This window comes from Trachypithecus francoisi, unplaced genomic scaffold (assembly GCF_009764315.1).
Source record: "Trachypithecus francoisi isolate TF-2019V2 unplaced genomic scaffold, Tfra_2.0 Lachesis_group21, whole genome shotgun sequence".
Taxonomy (NCBI): Eukaryota; Metazoa; Chordata; class Mammalia; order Primates; family Cercopithecidae; genus Trachypithecus; species Trachypithecus francoisi.
In genome coordinates this window covers 20,620,279-20,639,681 of record NW_022681467.1, presented here as the reverse complement: position 1 = coordinate 20,639,681, position 19,403 = coordinate 20,620,279, and the positions used below count along the sequence as shown (strand labels likewise).

Here is a 19,403-nt window from a genome sequence, read left to right as displayed (position 1 = left end):
ATGCCTAGCCATTTGAAACACAAATGGAAACAAAAAAATAACTTTACACTATCCAAAAATATAAATTACAGATGGATTAAATAATTTAAACATATAAAACCACAATAAGATACTACTTCACACCTACTAGAATGGCTCTTATCTAAAAGACAGGTAATAACCAGTGTTGGTGAGGCTGTGGAGAAATTGGAACCCTTATGCACTGCTAGGTGTAAAATGATGCAGCCTCTGTAGAAAAGTTTGGCAGTTCTTTAAAAAGTTAAACATAGAATATAATCCATCAGTCCTACCCCTACATGTACACCCAAACAAACTGAAAGTGGCATCCAAACACATAGTTGTACAGTAATGTTTACAGCAACAATATTCATAATAGCAAAAAGGTAGAAACAGCCCAGATGTACATCAACAGCTGAATGGATAAATAAAATGCTGTACACATACAATAGAACACTATTCAGCCTTAAAAAGGAATGGAATTCTGGCTGGGCATGGTGGCTCACACCTGTAATCCCAGCACTTTGAGAGGCAGAGGTAGGCAGATCACTTGAGGTCACAAGTTTGAGACCAACATGGTGAAACCCTGACTCTACTAAAAATACAAAAATTAGCCGGGCATGGTGGCAGGCGCGTGTCATCCCACCTACTTGGGAGGCTGAGGTGGGAGAATTACTTGAACCTGGGAGGCAGACGTTGCAGTGAGCTGAGATTGCACCACTGCACTCCAGCCTGGGCAATGAGAGTGAGACTGTCTTGGGGAAAAAAAAAAGAAAAAAGAAAAAAAAAAAAAGAGGCCGGGCGCGGTGGCTCAAGCCTGTAATCCCAGCACTTTGGGAGGCCGAGACGGGCAGATCACGAGGTCAGGAGATCGAGACCATCCTGGCTAACACAGTGAAACCCCGTCTCTACTAAAAATACAAAAACTAGCCGGGTGAGGTGGCGGGCGCCTGTAGTCCCAGCTACTCGGGAGGCTGAGGCAGGAGAATGGTGTAAACCCGGGAGGCGGAGCTTGCAGTGAGCTGAGATCTGGCCACTGCACTCCAGTCCGGGCGATAGAGCGAGACTCCGCCTCAAAAAAAAAAAAAAAAAAAAAAAAGAGGAATGAAATTCTGATACATGATACAATGTGAATGAGCTTGAAGATACTGTGCTAAGTGAAATAAGCCAAATACAAAAAATCAAATACTGGATGACTTCACTTATAAAACTATCTAGAATAGGCAAATTCATAGAGAGAGAAAGTAGAATAGAGGATACCAGGGGCAAGGGAGAGAAGGCAATGAAGAATTATTGTTTAGTGGGTACAGAGTTTCTTTTTGGGATGATAAGAAAGTTTTGAAAATGGACAGTGGCCCAACCTGGGCAACATAGCAAGACTCTTGTCTCTATTTTTTAAAAAAAGTGGCTCGTGCCTATAGTCCCAGATACTTGGGAGGTTGAGGCAGGAGGATTGCTTGAGACCAGGAATTCAAGATCACCCTAGGCAACATGATGAGTCTCTGCTATTTCTACAAAAAATAAAATAAATTATCCAGGCATGGTGGCATGCACCTGTTCCAGCTACTCAGGAGGCTGAGGTTGGAGGATTGCTTGAGCCCAGGAGTTTAAGGGTGCAGTGAGCTATGATCACAGCCTGGGTGACAGAGAGAGACTCTATCTCAGGAAAAAAAAAAAAAAAGAGAGAAAATGGATAGTGGTGATAGTTTCACAACACTGTGAATATCCTTAATGCTACTGAATTGTGCATCTAAAAATGGTTAAAATGGTAAATATTATGTATATTTTACAATAAAATTCCAAACGAATACATGAATGTTCATGGCAGTATTATTCGTAAGAGTCAAACAGTGAAAACAATCCAAATGTTCATTGATTGATGAATGAATGTAGCATATATAAACAAGGAAATGTTAGTTAGCATTAAAAAGACATAAAATATAATACATGCTACAATAGGAATGAATGAATGAATTCTGAAAATACTATGCTAAGTGAAAAAAATTATTCATAAAGTACCACATTTTGTGTAATTCCACTTATAGGAGGTTTCCAGAATAGGCAAATCCACAGAGACAGAAAACAGACTGATGATTGCTCAGGGCTGGGAGGGTAGGAGGGAACTGGGGAGTGATCGCCAATGGGTATGGAGTTTCTTACTGCGGTGACGAAAATGTTCTGAAATCAGATGGTGGTTAATGGTTGCACAACTCTGTGAATATACTAAAAACCACTGAATTGTACATGTTAAACAGGTAAATGTATGGCATGTAAATTATATCTCAAAAAGCTATTATAAAACAGCTAAACAGAAAAACCATGACTATTATCAGATGGACACATGAGGGAATACTTTCTGTAATCTTTAAATGCGGAAGTCTATTCCAAGCAAGACAAGAGGCCTAAAAGTTGTGATGCATAAGGCTGCCTTGACAACCTAAAATTAAACATTTTTAATGGTAAAAAAATCCTAAAGAAGGTTATAAATGTATAAAATGTAGGATAGAGATTGAAAAAAATATTTGAAATATTTGAATAATTAAAAAATTTGTAATAAATATAAAAAATGATGTCCATCATATACAAAGTACTCCTATAAATCATATGAAAAGTATAAATAATTCAATAGAGTTTGTGGCAAATATATAAACAGGCAATTCACAGAAGAAAGCAAAATGGCCGCAAAAACATTAGAAAAGATGCTCAATCTCACTAATTACTAGAGAATTCAAACTAAAGCAAGATGACCTAATTTCCATTTTCCTATCACATCTACCTACATTACAAATACTGATAATGTTTGATGTTGGTGAGGATATGGGGATATCAGCCCTTTCACAGATGCTGTTAGTAGAAAGGTAATTTGGTGATATAAAGCTTTTAGTATCATTTTGCCCTTTGATAAGCACATCCAGTGTTACTGTTCCAAAGAAATGCAAGTACTTGTGAGATACTTTTACAAGCATGTTCAGCACATTTAAGTCCTGATAAACTACAGTTTAGCCTCTCCTTTGATTATTTTTCATTGGTTAAAAAAAGTGAGTCTGACTTATTTATACTGACATGAAAGATAGCCATGATATGTTATGAAGAGACAAGAAACAAGCTACAGAGCAAACAGTGATCCTACTTATCTAGGGAACACAAAGTCTTGAAAATCTATTCAAAAATATATTTGTAAACATGTCTAAAAAAGTCTGCAGGGATTGTTGGTCATGAAGTTGTTAACTGTGGCTGCCTCTTAGGAGAACGGTCATGGTACAGAACTGTTTTCCATTTTTACTCTAAATAATTTCTTTCTTATTATGTTTGTTTGTTTATTTTTGAGATGGAGTCTCGCTCTGTTGCCCAGGCTGGAGTGCAATGGCGCAATCTCAGCTCACTACAACCCCTGCCTCCCAGGTTCAAGTGATTCTCCTGCCTCAGCTTCCTGAGTAGCGGGGATTACAGGTGCCCGCCACCATGTTCTGCTAATTTTTTTTTTGTATTTTTAGTAGAGACAGGATTTCACCATGCTGGCAATGCTAGTCTCAAACTCCCAACCTCAGGTGATCCACACACCTCAGCCTCCCAAAATGCTGGGATTACAGGCATGAGCCACTGTGCCGACCCTATGTTTGAGTTTTAAAAAGTAATTTAATTGTAGTAAAATATATGAAACATAATATTTACCATCTTAACCATCCCCCCACTGCACTGTTTTTTAGAGGCAGGGTCTCACTCTGTCATGCAGGGTGTAGCGCAGTGGTGCAATCATAGCTCAATGCAGCCTCACTGGGCTCCAGCAATACTCCTGCTTCAGCTTCCCCAGCAGTTGGGACTACAGGTGTGAGCCACCACACTTGGCAAATTTTTTCTTTTTTTTTTTTTTTGTAGAGACAGGGTCTCACTATGTTGCCCAGGCTGATGTTGAACTCCTGGCCTCAAGCCATCCTTACATGTTGGCCTCCCAAAGTGCTGGAATTATAGGTGTGAGCCACCATGCCAGGCTTGATCTTAACCATTTTTAAGTGTACAGTTCAGTGGCATTAAGCATATTCACACTGTTTTGCAACTATCATCACCATCCATCTATAGACGGCTTTTCATTTGCACAACTGAAACTGTATACCCATTTAAAAAAAAACTCCTTTTTTTTTTTTTTACCATGAATATACATTTTAATATGAGGTTGGTGCAAAATTAATTGCATTTTTTGCCATTATAATTGCAGTTTTTGCCATTGAAAGTAATGGCAAAAAACGCAATTAATTTTGCACCAACCTAACCTATCCTTTGGGAAAAAATACTAATGTTGAAGAAAACATGGAAGAGGACTAGAAAGATACTCTGAGTACCTAAGCAGATTTATCATGAGTTGATTAGCATTGGTTTGTTTTTCCTTTCGTATTAACCTTATGCATACTAAGAAAAAGGGTGATAAGCAATGTAAAAATCCGAGGTAAGCCAAAACCAGCCAACAGTGTTGCTATCAGATAAAGGGGAAACATGACCTGTTGCACAGGCATGCTCCTTCTCAGCACTTTTTTTTTTTTTTTTTTTTTTAAAGACAGAGTCTTGCTCTGTCACCCAGACTGGAGTGCAGTGGCGCAATCTTGGCTTACTGCAGTCTCCACCTCGTGGGTTCAAGTGATTCTTATGCTTCAGCCTCCCGAGTAGCTGGGATTGCAGATGGGCCCCACCACATTCGGCTCATTTTTTTGTATTTTTAGTAGAAATAGGGTTTCACTATTTGGCCAGGCTGGTCTTGAACTCCTGACCTCAGGTGATCCGCCCGCCTCGGCCTCCCAAAGTGCTGGGATTACAGGCGTGAACCACCACGCCCAGCCCTTCTCAGCACTTCTAAGGCTTCAGGGAAAGGAAGACAAATGCTGAACCAAGTGTGTGGGATTTAGGGCACTTAAATGGTAAAAATCTTAAAGTCTGTCATGTTTTACGAACTTTGCCAGGTGTCACGGAACACCTGAGGAGCTGGTGCAGAATCTTCCAAAAATGAATGAAACAAAACATACATGAGAATATTCATGGCAGCCTTATTCGTTATAGCCCCAAGCTGTAAACAGTCCAATGTCCCTCAGCTAGTGAACAAATAAACAAAATGTGGTACCATTCATACAACGGGCTACCACTCAGCAATAAAAAGGAATGCACTATGAACGCACACAACAACATATACAGCACAAAGACATGATGCCTCGTGCAGGAATCCAGACATAAGATTGCATGTGGTATGAGGCCATCTGTATGAAGTTTCTAGAAAAGGCAAAATTCAAGACACAAAGCAGACCAGTGGTCATCTGGGGTTGAGGTTGAGGCCAGGGACTGACCAAAAATGGTTCTGGGGAAGAGGTGTTTTATTTTATTTTAATTAATTAATTAATTAGTTAATTTATTTTTATTTGAGACGGAGTCTTGCTCTGTCGTCCAGGCTGGAGTGCAGTGGTGTGATCTTGGCTCACTGCAACCTCCACTGCCTGGGTTCAGGTGATTCTCCTGCCTCAGTCTCCCAAGTAGCTGGGACTATAGGCGCCTGCCCACCACACCTGGCTAATTTTTTGTACTTTTAGTAGGGACGGGGTTTTGCCATGTTGGCCAAGCTGGTTTTGAACTCCTGATCTCAGGTGATCCGCCTGCCTTGGCCTCCCAAAGTGCTGGGATTACAGGCGTGAGCCACCATACCCAGCCAGAAGTGGTTTTAAAATTGGATTGGGGTGATGGTTACACTCCTGTATAAACTGATCAAAAATCATTGTGTGTATACCTAATGGGTGACTTTATGGCACGTAAATTATAGTGCAATCAAGATATAACAACTAAAAAACCACAAACCAAAAAACCCATGCAGCCAATCTCTCCCCAAAAGACCCCTGCTATAATTCAGTTTACAGATGGAATCTAAATAGCAGGTGGAGCCACTAAAATCTGAATGGAATTGACATACTGTCATATCTAGCTGTCTGTCTGTCAGTCACTCAGTCCCAGTGTTTACAATGCTAATGCTGTAGGAGTCTCAGTGGGAAAGAAATTTTGAGGTCAGGAATTTGAGACCAGCCTGGCCAACATGGTGAAACCGCATCTCTACTAAAAATGCAAAAATTAGCCGGGTGTGGTGGTGCATGCCTGTAGTCCCAGCTACTCAGGAGGCTGAGGCAGGAGAATCGCTTGAACCTGGGAGGCAGAGGTTGCAGTGAGCCGAGATTGTGCCGCTGCACCCCAGCCTGGGTGACAGAGTGAAACTGTATCTCAAAAAACAAAACAAAACAAAACAAAAAAACAGAAAATAGAAACCCCAAGCTGGAACCACATGGATTCTGCCACCTCTCCACTCCTTGAATCCCTGTTTCTCCCAGTCTAGTCAGTTCAGTAAACTCTCCACCCTTGTCCGTCATTCCAACAACCAACAATAAGAGCAAATAATAAAACCTACTTGTCATAGTTTTCCTGCTCTTTCTTAAGAAGGGGTTACTATTTAGATCTAATTACTTAAGATTGTCTATTGGCCCAGGAGCAGCTTTCAGTATCCTCCAGGCCTCTTATTAAAACAGATGTGCTTTTCCTGTACTGAACACTAAAATACTATAAACTATCAGAGTTCTAAAATGTGTTTTTTTAATTCACAAATTTTGAACACATTTAAAAAGGGGCAAAAGAGTATATGATAAATGAATTCATTACGAATGAATTTGAAAGGGACAAGGAGTGTTCAATAAAAAGTTAGTCCCCGTCTCTACCTTGTCCCCCAGAAATGACAGCTTCTCTATGGGCTATTTTGCATCTTTTAATAATACACCTGGAGTCTGTTTCACATCAAAAAGGAACTGATTCATTCTTTTTAAAAACAATATGGTATGAATGTATCATAATGTATTTAACCAATTCTCTAGCTATGGACATTTAGGTGGTTTCCAATCTTTTCCTAAAACAATATAATAACCGCCCTTGTATACCCACATATCAGTTTGCATGTGTGAGTATAATTGTGCTATAAACACCTAGGAGTGGATTTGCTGAATCAAAGCTATGTAGAATTGTAATTCTGATACTGCCAAATTGCACTCCATAGACTAATTTCTACTTTGACCTACAAGCATTCTATGAGAGAGCACATTTCCTGACACTCTTGCCAAGAGAGTATGTGAAACTTTTTGATCTTTGCCACTATAAAGCATTATAGTTCCTTTTCTATGAACTATATATTTACATCCTTTGCTCATTAGTCTACTGGGTTGTTGGTCTTCTTATTATTGATTTTTAGGAGCTCCTTACATATTAGAGAAATTCGTCTTTTGTTTGTAGCATGTGTTGTAAAGACTTTTACTTTGTTATAGTTTTTTTTTTTGGCCAGGTGTAAAATTTTCATTTTTTATTAAAATGTACCAATCTTTTCTTTTCTGGATTTTTCATTTTTTGAGTCTATTACTATTATTATTATTTTATTTATTTATTTTGGGAGACAGAGTTTTGCTATCATTGCCCAGGCTGTAGTGCAATGGTGTGATCTTGGCTCACTGCAAGCTCTGCCTCCCAGGTTCAAGTGATTCTCCTGCCTTGGTCTCCCAAGTAGCTGGGATTACAGGCATATGCCACCATGCCTGGCTATTTTTTGTATTTTTAGTAGAGATGGGGTTTCACCATGTTGGCCAGGCTGGTCTCGAACTTCTAATCTCAGGCGATGCACCCACTTTGGCCTCCCAAAGTACTGTGATTACAGGCATAAGCCCCTGCTCCTGGTGAGTCTATTATTTTTGAAATGTTGAATTCTAGCATTTTATATATCTGAGATTTTAATCAGCACCTGTTACTAAGGACCTGTGGCCAGCACGAATCTCTCTGAAAGCCAGATAAGCTCCCTAGTCCTCACTGTAGATTTTAGTTCCTACTCGTAGGGTGCCTTGTAAATTTGCAGGGGCTTCATGGGTGCTCTTTCCTCCTCTTAGATTTGATTATAGCTGCCACGAGAACCCAAATTACATCTTAAATTTCTATATCCCCCTATATTTATGCAGCACACAATAGAAGTCTTAAACTTGATTTTATCTATAGTACTCATAATTGTAAGAGATGGGGAAGGGAATATTGCCATAAGTACTAAAGTGGTTGAGGATCACAGGGTCCCCCAAAACCATGTCCTGCTATCCTGAGTCTTCCTGTCACCTTTGGGTTGACAGTTTCTGTGTGGCTGTTAGATTCAAATAGGTTTCACTTTTTAGGCTATGAAGAGGGAGCTCCTCACCAATTAAGCAAGCAGAGGCTAGAGGCCAAAGAGCCAGAGACAACAGCCCTTGTGACCCTCAGCTTCAGTGTCCTTGTCCCCTTCTGAAGTAGAATTCATTTGATTTCTTCCACTTTTTAGACAAATACATATTTAACCCTGCTCCTCTACATTTATGCCAATAGTCTGCCATTATCTGGCTTATTTGACCGTGAAGTCACTTACATGTTCCTGACAGTTTTTCAGGGGGCAGATGACTCAGCTGCATTCTTTTTAGCTCAAGCTTAGTTCTGAGGCAGGGGATTGAATGAGGGAGTCTCTTGGCAAAGAAACTGCTGGAAGGGTCCCCAAGGACCCTACGAGTCCTTGGGCTGAGTAATCCTATCATCGATCAGGTGCCTGAACTGGGAAAACCTGACTCACAGCATGTGGGGTGAGGGGCAAAGAAAGTACCGGATGCGGTCTCTGTCTCCAAGGACTTGGTTGTCTATTTGTAGAAAAAAATCCACAGACATGGCGTGAGTACTGAAATTGTACGGTATTCAGCTGTGGCTCAGAGAAGGCAAAGGCCCATGTGACCGAGAGTAGAGAAAAGCTCCTTTCTGGAGAGAGTGGAACCTGAATGTGGTCTCAGAGCAGAGGTTCTGATTCTGGGGTTCTTGGACTGGGAAGTTTGATTACCAGGTGGTCCACAAGCTCGTATGAGGAAACGCAACCTCTTCAATTGCATGAACTTCTAATGGAAATGTAGCATTTCCTCTCAGGATGAGTGTGAGCCGTAAACCACAGCATTGCAGAGGACTTGTCACTCTGTGACCACCAGAATCAAGATTTTTTTCCTTCTGTGTGCCAGTTGTTACTTCTGTCTTCAATCAATGCTCACCCACATCACTACTTTGAAATTATGGTAGTTATAAGAACTACCACCAGATCTTCTTTATTCAATTAACTAAAAATATATTACTATATACATTTTCAAAAAGAGTTTGGCCACTACAGTTTAATATTAACTGTTTCATTTTGTAGTCCTATGTATTTTATCTTATTAATTTGAAAACATCATTTTAATATACAACAGTTTTGAGTTCTCAGTACCCAGCTTAGTTCTTGGCCTACAGTAGTTGCTCAATAAATAAATACATAAACAACAGATGGGGCACAGATTTGAATAGATAAGACAGGACCAAATTACTGACTTAGTAACTGGAAAATGCATTGGCATATTTTATTTATGTATCACCTATTTTCAGAAAAAAATGTAAGGCAGCTTATTAGAACAGATGGCATACAACAGGATAGCTTAAATTAAGAGTTAAACAAGGAGGCCGGGCACGGTGGCTCAAGCCTGTAATCCCAGCACTTTGGGAGGCCGAGACGGGCGGATCACGAGGTCAGGAGATCGAGACCATCCTGGCGAACACTGTGAAACCCCGTCTCTACTAAAAAATACAAAAAACTAGCCGGGCGAGGTGGCGGGCATCTGTAGTCCCAGCTACTCAGGAGGCTGAGGCAGGAGAATGGCGTGAACCCGGGAGGCGGAGCTTGCAGTGAGCTGAGATCCGGCCACTGCACTCCAGCCCCGGCGACAGAGCAAGACTCTGTCTCAAAAAAAAAAAAAAAAAAAAAAAAAAAGAGTTAAACAAGGAAACACTAAAGTTGAGTCATGAATGAGGCTTAAAAATAAAATCACATAAAAGTATGGACTTGGTTTTAGCAGACAATGCAAAAACAAAAACAAAAAACCTGGACAGTTGCATAATTCACAGTACACTTAAAAAAAAGCTAAGCCAATTGTGTAGGAGAAGCAGTACAGTAATTTCTCCTGAAGATTTTATCGAAGGAAAGCCAAAATTTGCGCTTCTGTAATGATTCACTTATGCATTACAGACACAAGCTTGGTCCACGGGATAAAAATCAAGGACTGAGCAGGAACCTCTCCTTAGAAATGACAAGGAACACCTCAGCTGGGGAAACAGTGGAAGCTGAGGTGAGCCTTTGCAGACCAGACCTAAAGTCAGGATGAAGGAGAAGACAGTGCCTCTTACAAGAGGTGGAAACGCTGCTGTAGATAAGAAAGGGTCTGTACAGAAAGGCTGACGGAGGCAAGCTCCTCCAATGTCTGGCAGTGAATGGAAAAGAGCAACAAGCACAAAACAGTGATGGGAGCTGCGACATGGGGACCCTGCGCACTCAGAGGACCAGTCATCCAGTTTATGTTGTCGACACTGGTCCGTTGTACCGCTGACTCTCAGTTCTGCAAGCGGGCTCATCAGGAGCAAGGACGAGGCAGAAGTTCAAAGAACTTATCTCAACCCTCATTAGTTATTCTAATAGCCTCCAGGGGGAGATGTGCAGTGAAAATGGAATTGGTGACCAGCTGGGTGACCAGGTGAGAAAAAGGGATTACATAGATGATCCGTTTTCCTCAATTCCAAAGAGTAAGCAAGCACTGGAGTGCAGTCCTGTGTGCACCATCATGTGGTCCTAGCTTGTTCATGGGAACCTGCCTTTAACCCTGACCTCTGACAACTCCTTTCCTTCCTCAGCATTAAGAACTCCAACTCTGGCCGGATGTGGTGGCTCATGCCTGTAATCCCAGCACTTTGGGAGGCTGAGGCAGGAGGATCATGTGGTCAGGAGTTCGAGACCAACCTGGCCAATATAGTGAAACCCCATCTTTACTAAAAATACAAAAATTGGCTGGGCGTGGTTGCATGAGCCTGTAGTTCCAGCTACTCGGGAGGCTGAGGCAAAATAATTGCTTGAACCCGGGAGGTGGAGGTTGCAGTGAGCTGAGATCGTGCCACTGCACTCCAACCTAGGTGACAGAGCAAGACTCTGTCTCAATTAAAAAAAAAAAAAAAAAAAGAACTCCAGCTCTGTGAGTCACTCTCATCTTGTTTGACCATTCCTGTGAATGGAGGGGGCAGTGCTTGCCACACTAGGCGCAAAGATCCCCAGAGACTGCGGCTAACTCCGTAGCAGCTTACTGTGCCCAGTAGAAACCAAAGGATAAAAATTCAGAGACCAGGTCCATGTACCAGTCTCACCCTGCAGGGCTAAACAGGCGATCACACAAATAAATTCATCCTCATTTTCATAACCAAATGCTGCAATTTTATACTTCCATGCATTCATATTAAAAAGAGAAAGACAAAAGACAAAAGTTGCTTACTTTAGGATTCAAGTCGAAGAAAGAGTAGTATTTAAATCGTAATAGCAGCTGCTCATCCTCTTGGATGCCTTGTTCCATAAGGGAGCGCGAGGAGTCTAGCCAACTAGAAAATGACAGCATGAGTTTTAGAAGCCAATCAATTTTACATACATATTCATTATATTATTATGTCATATATTATATTCTACATATATATATGTGTGTGTATGTATATATATCCTTGAACAAAATCAGGGTATGTAATACAGACTGAGTATCCCTAATTTGAAAATCTGAAATGCTCCAAAATCTGATAGTTTCTGAGCACTGACCTGATGGTCAAAGGAAATGCTCACTGAAGCATTTTTGTTTTGTTTTGTTTTTGAGCCAGGGTCTTGCTCTGTCGCCTAGGCTAGACTGCAGTGGTGCAATCTCGGCTCACTGCAGCCTCTGCCTCCCGGGTTCAAGTGATTCTCTTGCCTCAGCCTCATGAGTAGCTGGGACTACAGGTGCATGCCACCATGCCCAGCTAAGTTTCGTATTTTCAGTAGAGAGGGAGTTTCGCCATGTTGGCCAGGCTAGTCTCGAACTCCTGACCTCAGGTGATCTGCCTGCCTCGGCCTCCCAAAAGTGCTGGGATTACAGGCATGGGCCACTGCGCCTGGCCTCGCTGAAGCATTTTGAATTTCAGAATTTTGGATTAGGGATGCTCAACTGGTGAGTATAATGCAAATATCCCGAAACCTGAAAAAGTGTAAAAAACAAATTCTGAAATCCAAAACACTTCTAGTCTTAAGCATTTTGGATAAGGGATACGTAACCTGTATAACCAAAAATCAGTAAGCACATAATAATAGCTTATATATACATTTTGTCTTATAGTTTCCAAAGTGCTTTACAGATTTTTTTTCTCATGGATACTCTAAAGTAATCCAATGAAGGGGCCGGGGCAGTTCTTACTACCTCATCTTTGTAGACAAAGAGACTTAGTCTGAGTGACATTAGATCATCCTTAAAGGTCACAAGCCTCAGCCGGGTGCAGGGGCTCATACCTGTAATTCCAGCACTTTGGGAGGCCAAGGCAGGCGAATCACCTGAGGTCAAGAGTTTGAGACCAGCCTGGGCAACATGGTGAAATCCCGTCTCTACTAAAAATGCAAAAATTAGCCAGGCATTGTGGCGCATGCCTGTAGCCTCAGCTACTTGGGAGGCTGAGGCAGGAGAATTGCTTGAACTTGGGAGGTGGAGGCTGCAGTGAGCCGAGATCATGCCATTGCACTCCAGCCTAGCTGACAGAGTGAGATTCTGTCTCAAAAAAACAAAAAACAAAAAACAAACAAACAAAAAAGTTCACAGGCCTGGTGATGGGGCCAGCTTGAGAATCCATATGTCCTGACTGCCCACACCGCTTCTCCTTTTACCAGATGATTCACCCCAATGCCAGCTCTGTATTACTCTCTACAACTTTCTGCAATGTGGGAAATATTCATATCTGTGCTGTCTGATGCATCGGTCCCAGCTGAATGTGGCTGTTAATGCCACATTTTAATTTTAATTAATTTAAAATCCAGTCCACATTTAGACATCCACATGTGGCTAGGGGTTCCTGTACAATACATAGTAGAGTTCTGGAGTTGAGAAATAAAAACTGGGGAAAGAGGATGACCAACATGAAATCACCATCCTAAAGGAGTTGACAGTCTGTTGGGGGAGACCAAGCCTCATAACAAAGGGACGATGTGATGTTGGAGTGAGCAAAGTGTCAGGACAGAGCTACAAGGAGGGGGCCGATCTTGAAGGTAATACTTTAGCAGGAGACGGCATGTGATTGGGCCTTAAAAGGCAGGTAGGGACTGACCAGTCGGTAAAGGGGAATGGTCCTGGAGGTGAGGCAGTGACAGAAAGAGTGAGAGTGCACCTGGGTGGCACGGGGCCACGAGAGCACGGGAGGACACGGAGACACCTGCTGGGGCCAGATCTTCTAGGGAGTTGAATGCTGTTGACAAGTTTGACTTTATCTGGTGGGCAATGGGGAACAACAGAAATGGTAGTTTCAGAAATTGCTGGGGTATATTTTCTGAGGCCATTTCGAACAGAACTCAAGGATTTGCTCATTAGAATGCCTAAAGAGAAGAGCGACAGCCGGGCGCGGTGGCTCATGCCTGTAATCCCAGCACTTTGGGAGGCTGAGGCGGGCAGATTACTTGAGGTCGGGAGTTCGAGACCAGCCTGACCAACATAGAGAAAACCCATCTCTACTAAAAAAATACAAATTTAGCCAGGCACGGTGGTGCATGCCTGTAGTCCCAGCTACTTGGAAAGCTGAGGCAGGAGAATTGCTTGAACCAAGGGGGGGCAGAGGTTGTGGTGAGCTGAGATCGCGCCATTGCACTCCAGCCTGGGTAATAAGAGCAAAACTCCATCTCAAAAAAAAAAAAAAAAAAAAAAAAAAAAAACCAGAGAGAGAGAAGAGTGACATTCTACAAAAGACAACGTAAGCCTGGTGGGTCACCTTGGATCTACCCCACTGGCCCATGGGGACCAACACACTTATTAACTACCCTACATCCCATAAAATATACTTTGCATATCTGTAGTGGCAAAGAATTAGTATTCACAGATAGTAAATCTATTGAGTTACCCAAACATATAAATTCAGGCACACTTTAAGTATACTGAAATGACCAAAGGCTGAATTTTTCCCCTTTGTTGCTAAAATCAGCACTAACTTTTGCAAATAAAGTACAATCCCTAGACCTACCAACTTGAAAATGAAACATGACACCCCATCTCTTACTGTGTCGGCACTAGCTCAGGGAGAACTAAAAGGAGCTGTGTCCTTACCCTGCATTGAGCTTGGCTTTATCAACCAGAGACCGAGGCTGGTACATATCCGCAAGTGCTTCCGGAGACTGGGGGGGTTGGCTGAATGCAAGGATGCTGCAGTTTTGTTCCGTCAAAGGGCTGTCACTGAACCAAGTCATGGTGGATGACGCTGGTGTTCCATTGATGGGGTCATATATAGGAGTCATGGTTTTACTGTATAAACCAGGACTTACTGCAAGGCAAGGGGAGTATGAACTATGATATGAGAATCCAGGGATAGAAATCTTCAGGAAAATATTAACATTACTTACACTAAAGTGAGTTTTGACTTTAAATTTGGCACCATTTAAAATAATATAAGTCAAGCTGGGCACTGTGGCCCACATCTAATCCTAGCTACTTGGGAGGCTGAGGTCAGAAGACTGCTTGAGCCTAGGAGTCTGAGATCAGACAGGGCAACATAGCAAGACTTCATCTCAAAAAACAAACCAAAAAAAACCCCCCAAAATAATATGGATCATGATGGTAGAGAGATTAGTAATATACAGGTAATGGTCTTATCTGTAAATTCAGCTCCTCAAAAGCCTTGGAACTCAAATATATAAAAACTTCCAAAAATCAACACAGACAAATGTTGGGGACCACCTCTTTTCTTTCTTTCTGTCTTTTTTTTTTTTTTTTGAGATGGGGTCTCACTCTGTCGCCCAGGTTGGAGGGCTGTGGTGTGATCCCGGCTCACTGCAACCTCTACCTCCTGGGTTCAAGTGATTCTCCTGTCTCAGCCTCCTGAGTAGCTGGGATTACAGGCACCCGCCAGCACACCCGGCTAATGGAGACCACCTCTTTTCTAATAATTCAAAGTTTTCCTATTTCAGTAGGAGTCTTGGCACTGTTAGAGAACTGGAGGCCTCATAGAATGCACGTACCCAATATGTTTCAGATGGCCCCGGAAACAAACAGCAGGATTCGCCACTTTTAAGAATCCAGTAGGCTGATGATTTATAAATCAGCTGGCTCTAATTTGTACAATTTGTCCTTTTCATTGGAATATACTATGCAAGAAAGCCCTCAGTCTTGGCCGGGTGTGGTGGCTCATGCCTGTAATCCCAGCATTTTGGGAGTCTGAGGCAGGCAGATCACTGGAGGCCAGGAGTTTGAGACCAGCCTGGCCAACATGGCAAAATCCCGTCTCTACTAGAAACACAAAAATTATTCAAGTGTGGTGGTGCAGCTTATTCCAGCTACTCAGGAGGCTGAGGCACAAGAATCCCTTGAGCTCAGGAGGCAGAGGCCGCAGTGAGCCGAGATTGTGCCACTGCACTCCAGCTTGGGTGACAGAGCAAGACTCTAAAAAAAACGAAGAAAGAAAGCCCTCAATCTTGCAAGCAAGCTAGAGATTTCATTGTTTTGATATAAAAAGAAAAGGATGTTTCTTCTCCAGAATTTTCACCTGCCCTCCTCTTGCATGCCCCATAAAAAAATTGAATTCAGGAAAGAGTCACACAATGATAGAATCATGAAGAGAGAAGTGTATTTAAGTGATTTAACTTTTTTATTTTCTTTTTTTGGGACAGGGTCTTGCTCTGTCACCCAGGCTGAGTGCAGTGGCACAATCTTGACTCACTGCAACTTCCACCCTCAGGGCTCAAGCAATCCTCCCATCTCAGCCTTCTGAGTAGCTAGGACCACGAGCGTGTACCACCATGCCCAGGTTATTTATTTATTTATTTTTTGTATTTTTAATAGAGGTGGGGTCTCACCATGTTGCCCAGGCTCGTCTTAAACTTCCGAGCTCAAGTGATCAACCCACCTCAGCCTCCCAAAGTGCTGGGATTACAGGCACGAGGCACAGTGACCAGCCACTTACCTTTTTTCTAAATATCACTCTTTTATCCCAAATTTACGGTCAGTGGTACTAAAATTTTGCATTCATTGGCAATATCAGATATACAATTCAAATAATGAGTAAACATGCTTGAAAAAAAGTCTGAAACACATTTCTGTCAATTCTAAACTTGACTAGATAGCCTTTCCTCATCACATCAGTTCTGCAATTTTATTTCTCCTTTGTTTGGTGGGCGTGGGAGGAGAGGTGTATTTCTCTTTTGAGTTTTACTGTAAGTTCAAACAACAAAACACCTGTCACAAATCTTACCTGATGAACCTGAAGCTGTTGGAGAACTCTCCAGGTTTAGAACATCTTCAATTATGGGTTCCTTATTATTTTTGTCTTTTTTCTTCTTCTTCTTAAAATAGTCACCAGAAGGCTTTAACAAGGAAAGCTCTTCTGATCTTCTAATATCTAGAAATAATTTTTTTTAAATGAAGAAAAAGAAAAAGTAAAAAGAAAAATCCTTCTAAGACTCAGAGTCATTTTGTGCATTTGAAATCATTTCTAAGGAAATTTCTGAAAAGTAAATGGGACTAAACTGCATCCCTTTTGAAGAAATAGAAGAGACCTCCAAAGTAGGTGGGGGGAGAAAATAGTGGAGGGAGATTCAGTCTAGTGAAATTTCTAGTTAGAAAAATTATTATAAAAATATTTCAAATGTATCTAAAACAAAAGGAATGGTATAATGTCCCCTTCATGTGCTCCCCAGCTTCAGTCATTCATTATTAGTTAGCATTATGGTATTCTTGTTACCTATTTACCACCAACTTTACCTCCCTCTCCCCTTTCTTCCTGATATGGTTTGGATGTGTCTTCACCCAAAGCTCATCTTGAATTCCTACGTGTTGTGGGAGGGGCCCAGTGGGAGGTAATTGAATCATGGGGGCAGGTCTTTCCTATGCTGTTCTCGTGATAGTGAATAAGTCTCACGAGATCTGATGGTTTTATAAGGAGTTTCCCTGCACAAGCTCTCCTTGCTTGCTGTTGTCCATGTAAGACGTGACTTACTCCTCCTTGCCTTCCACCATGATTGTGAGGCCTCCCCAGCCATGTGGAACTGTAAGTCCATTACACCTCTTTCTTTTGTAAATTGCCCAGTCTCAGGTATGTCTTTATCAGCAGCATGAAAACGAACTAATAGACTTGCCTTTGTTGCTCTCTCTCCCTTTCCTTTTTCCAGTTTTTTAAACAACCAACAAGGGTCCTGCTTCCTTTTTTCTTTATAGACCACAGATCTTGAAAGTCTTTCTTTTACACACTGCCCATCAGCTCATTTCATCCCTGTGGCGGATGCCCTCATGCCCTGCCCATTTCTTCTTGGTCCTCACCATTTCAGCACACCTGGGTTCTGGTGGAATCTAGACCATGTGTCTTTCTGCCAGAGGCTTTGCTCTGATGGCTTGCCAGGGTCTGCACTGCAACAGCCTACACATTCAGGGAATTAATGCTCCCCAAGAGCGGCCTTCAGTGACTGTCCAGGGTGCTGCATAAACATCCTTACCCTGAGGCTGTGTCTACACTGTCTCCCAGAGGTCGCCAGCTGCTGCAGTGTAACCTGATTGGTGACATTCTTCTCTTTTCAGTCTTACTTCCCTGTCCCCAACAGTATTTCCTGTCATCACCTCCCAAATAAACTATTTGTACTTGAATCCTTATCTCAGGGTCTGCTTCTGGGAACTGAAACTATGATAATCTCCATTTCCCCCATTAATCAAATACATTTATAATTGCTGATCAGAATTGCTGATAACCTTTAACTGCACTAGTGGCTATCATTCCAAGTAAAAGCCAATTAATTTGGACTTTTAGTCTCTGAGCAGCTTTGTTGAAGGTAAGTGCACTGATTCCATTAAGTTCTGTCATCGTTTCATTCATATACTGCTCAGTGCTGAGACTGAGCCTAGCAGTTTAACTTGACTCTCCCCAGCAGCCAAGGACTGTCAGGTTGCAACACACCTGTGACCATTCCAAATGCATAATTTATACACAAACCCGGTCATGAATAAAAAATTTCACTGTGAGCACTAAAAGCAAAACAATGAAACAGAAACACCTTATCTTCAAGGTCAAGATTTGTATCTTTTCTGTTCTTCAAGGGAAAAACCACTAAAATGCTGCATTTGATTTCACTTCAATTGATAAGATATAAAATGCAGGCCGGGCGCGGTGGCTCAAGCCTGTAATCCCAGCACTTTGGGAGGCCGAGACGGGCGGATCGCGAGGTCAGGAGATCGAGACCATCCTGGCTAACACGGTGAAACCCCGTCTCTACTAAAAATACAAAAACTAGCCGGGCGAGATGGCGGGCGCCTGTAGTCCCAGCTACTCGGGAGGCTGAGGCAGGAGAATGGCGTAAACCCGGGAGGCGGAGCTTGCAGTGAGCTGAGATCCGGCCACTGCACTCCTGTCCGGGCAACAGAGCGAGACTCCGCCTCAAAAAAAAAAAAAAAAAAAAGATATAAAATGCAATGATTAGAAATGCCAAGTTGAACTTTTAAAACTATTACAAAGAGATAATCAGGAAAAGAGAACATCTGATTGCTTCTGTTTATTTGAAAACTTTACATTTTTGGTTTCAGCTATGATGTGTGCTTCCAGTCCACTGTGATGTGTGGAATATAGTATTTTATTTAATCATTTACTTTGTTTTCAAATCCTCATTAGAATATTACCAAAAACACAAGGTGTCCTCATGCTTGCCATTTGCACACCAGGGAAAAGATTACAACTTACATTCTGTAATGAAAGTTTCCATTCATTTGTTCACTCAACAGTTGTTGTGTGCCAGGCGTTGTGACTGGAGTGAGGAATGCAGAAATGCTCAGGAAATGGTTTCTGCCCTCACCCTATTTCATCTTCCATACCAGCCCCCACTGCCCAACCGTGGCATTCCCAATCCTGCTGATGCTTTTTCTCTTTTTCTGGGGTACTATCCATCCCCTTTTAACCTCTTATATTCTTTTTTAACTTGTTACATTTATATGTTAAAATTTGTTACATGTACATTTATCGGTTAGTGTCTGTCTCTGCCTGCTAAAATGCAAGCTCCAGGTGGCAGGGATTTTAGCTCTGTATTGCTACTATATCCCTAGCTCTCACCACAATGCCTGGGACACAGTAGGTGCTCAATAAATATTTGCTGAATGAGTGAATAGTTTACGGTTTAATGGGAAAAATAGATTACTCACTATATATCACTATATATTATCTATTCTGGATTCAAATGTTGATTTTTGATTTTGGAACCAATGAATACGCCCATAATACTTTCAAAAATTATAAAATGAGAATACCTTTATGGTGTGTTTCCCTCCCTTTATGGA

General features: G+C 41.8%; 1 protein-coding gene across 2 annotated transcripts in view; it reads right to left on the bottom strand.

Annotated features, from left to right (window-relative positions):
* Window positions 1–19,403, bottom strand: part of FERMT1 (fermitin family member 1) — a 53,296-nt gene that overhangs the window by 25,681 nt on the left and 8,212 nt on the right. For both annotated transcript variants that reach the window (XM_033185652.1, XM_033185653.1), the window contains exons 4-6: window positions 16,345–16,491; window positions 14,208–14,421; window positions 11,385–11,487 (exon numbers count right to left, since the gene is read on the bottom strand). In XM_033185652.1, the coding sequence (XP_033041543.1) occupies window positions 11,385–11,487; window positions 14,208–14,421; window positions 16,345–16,491 (464 nt within the window). The remainder of the gene's footprint in view (window positions 1–11,384; window positions 11,488–14,207; window positions 14,422–16,344; window positions 16,492–19,403) is intronic.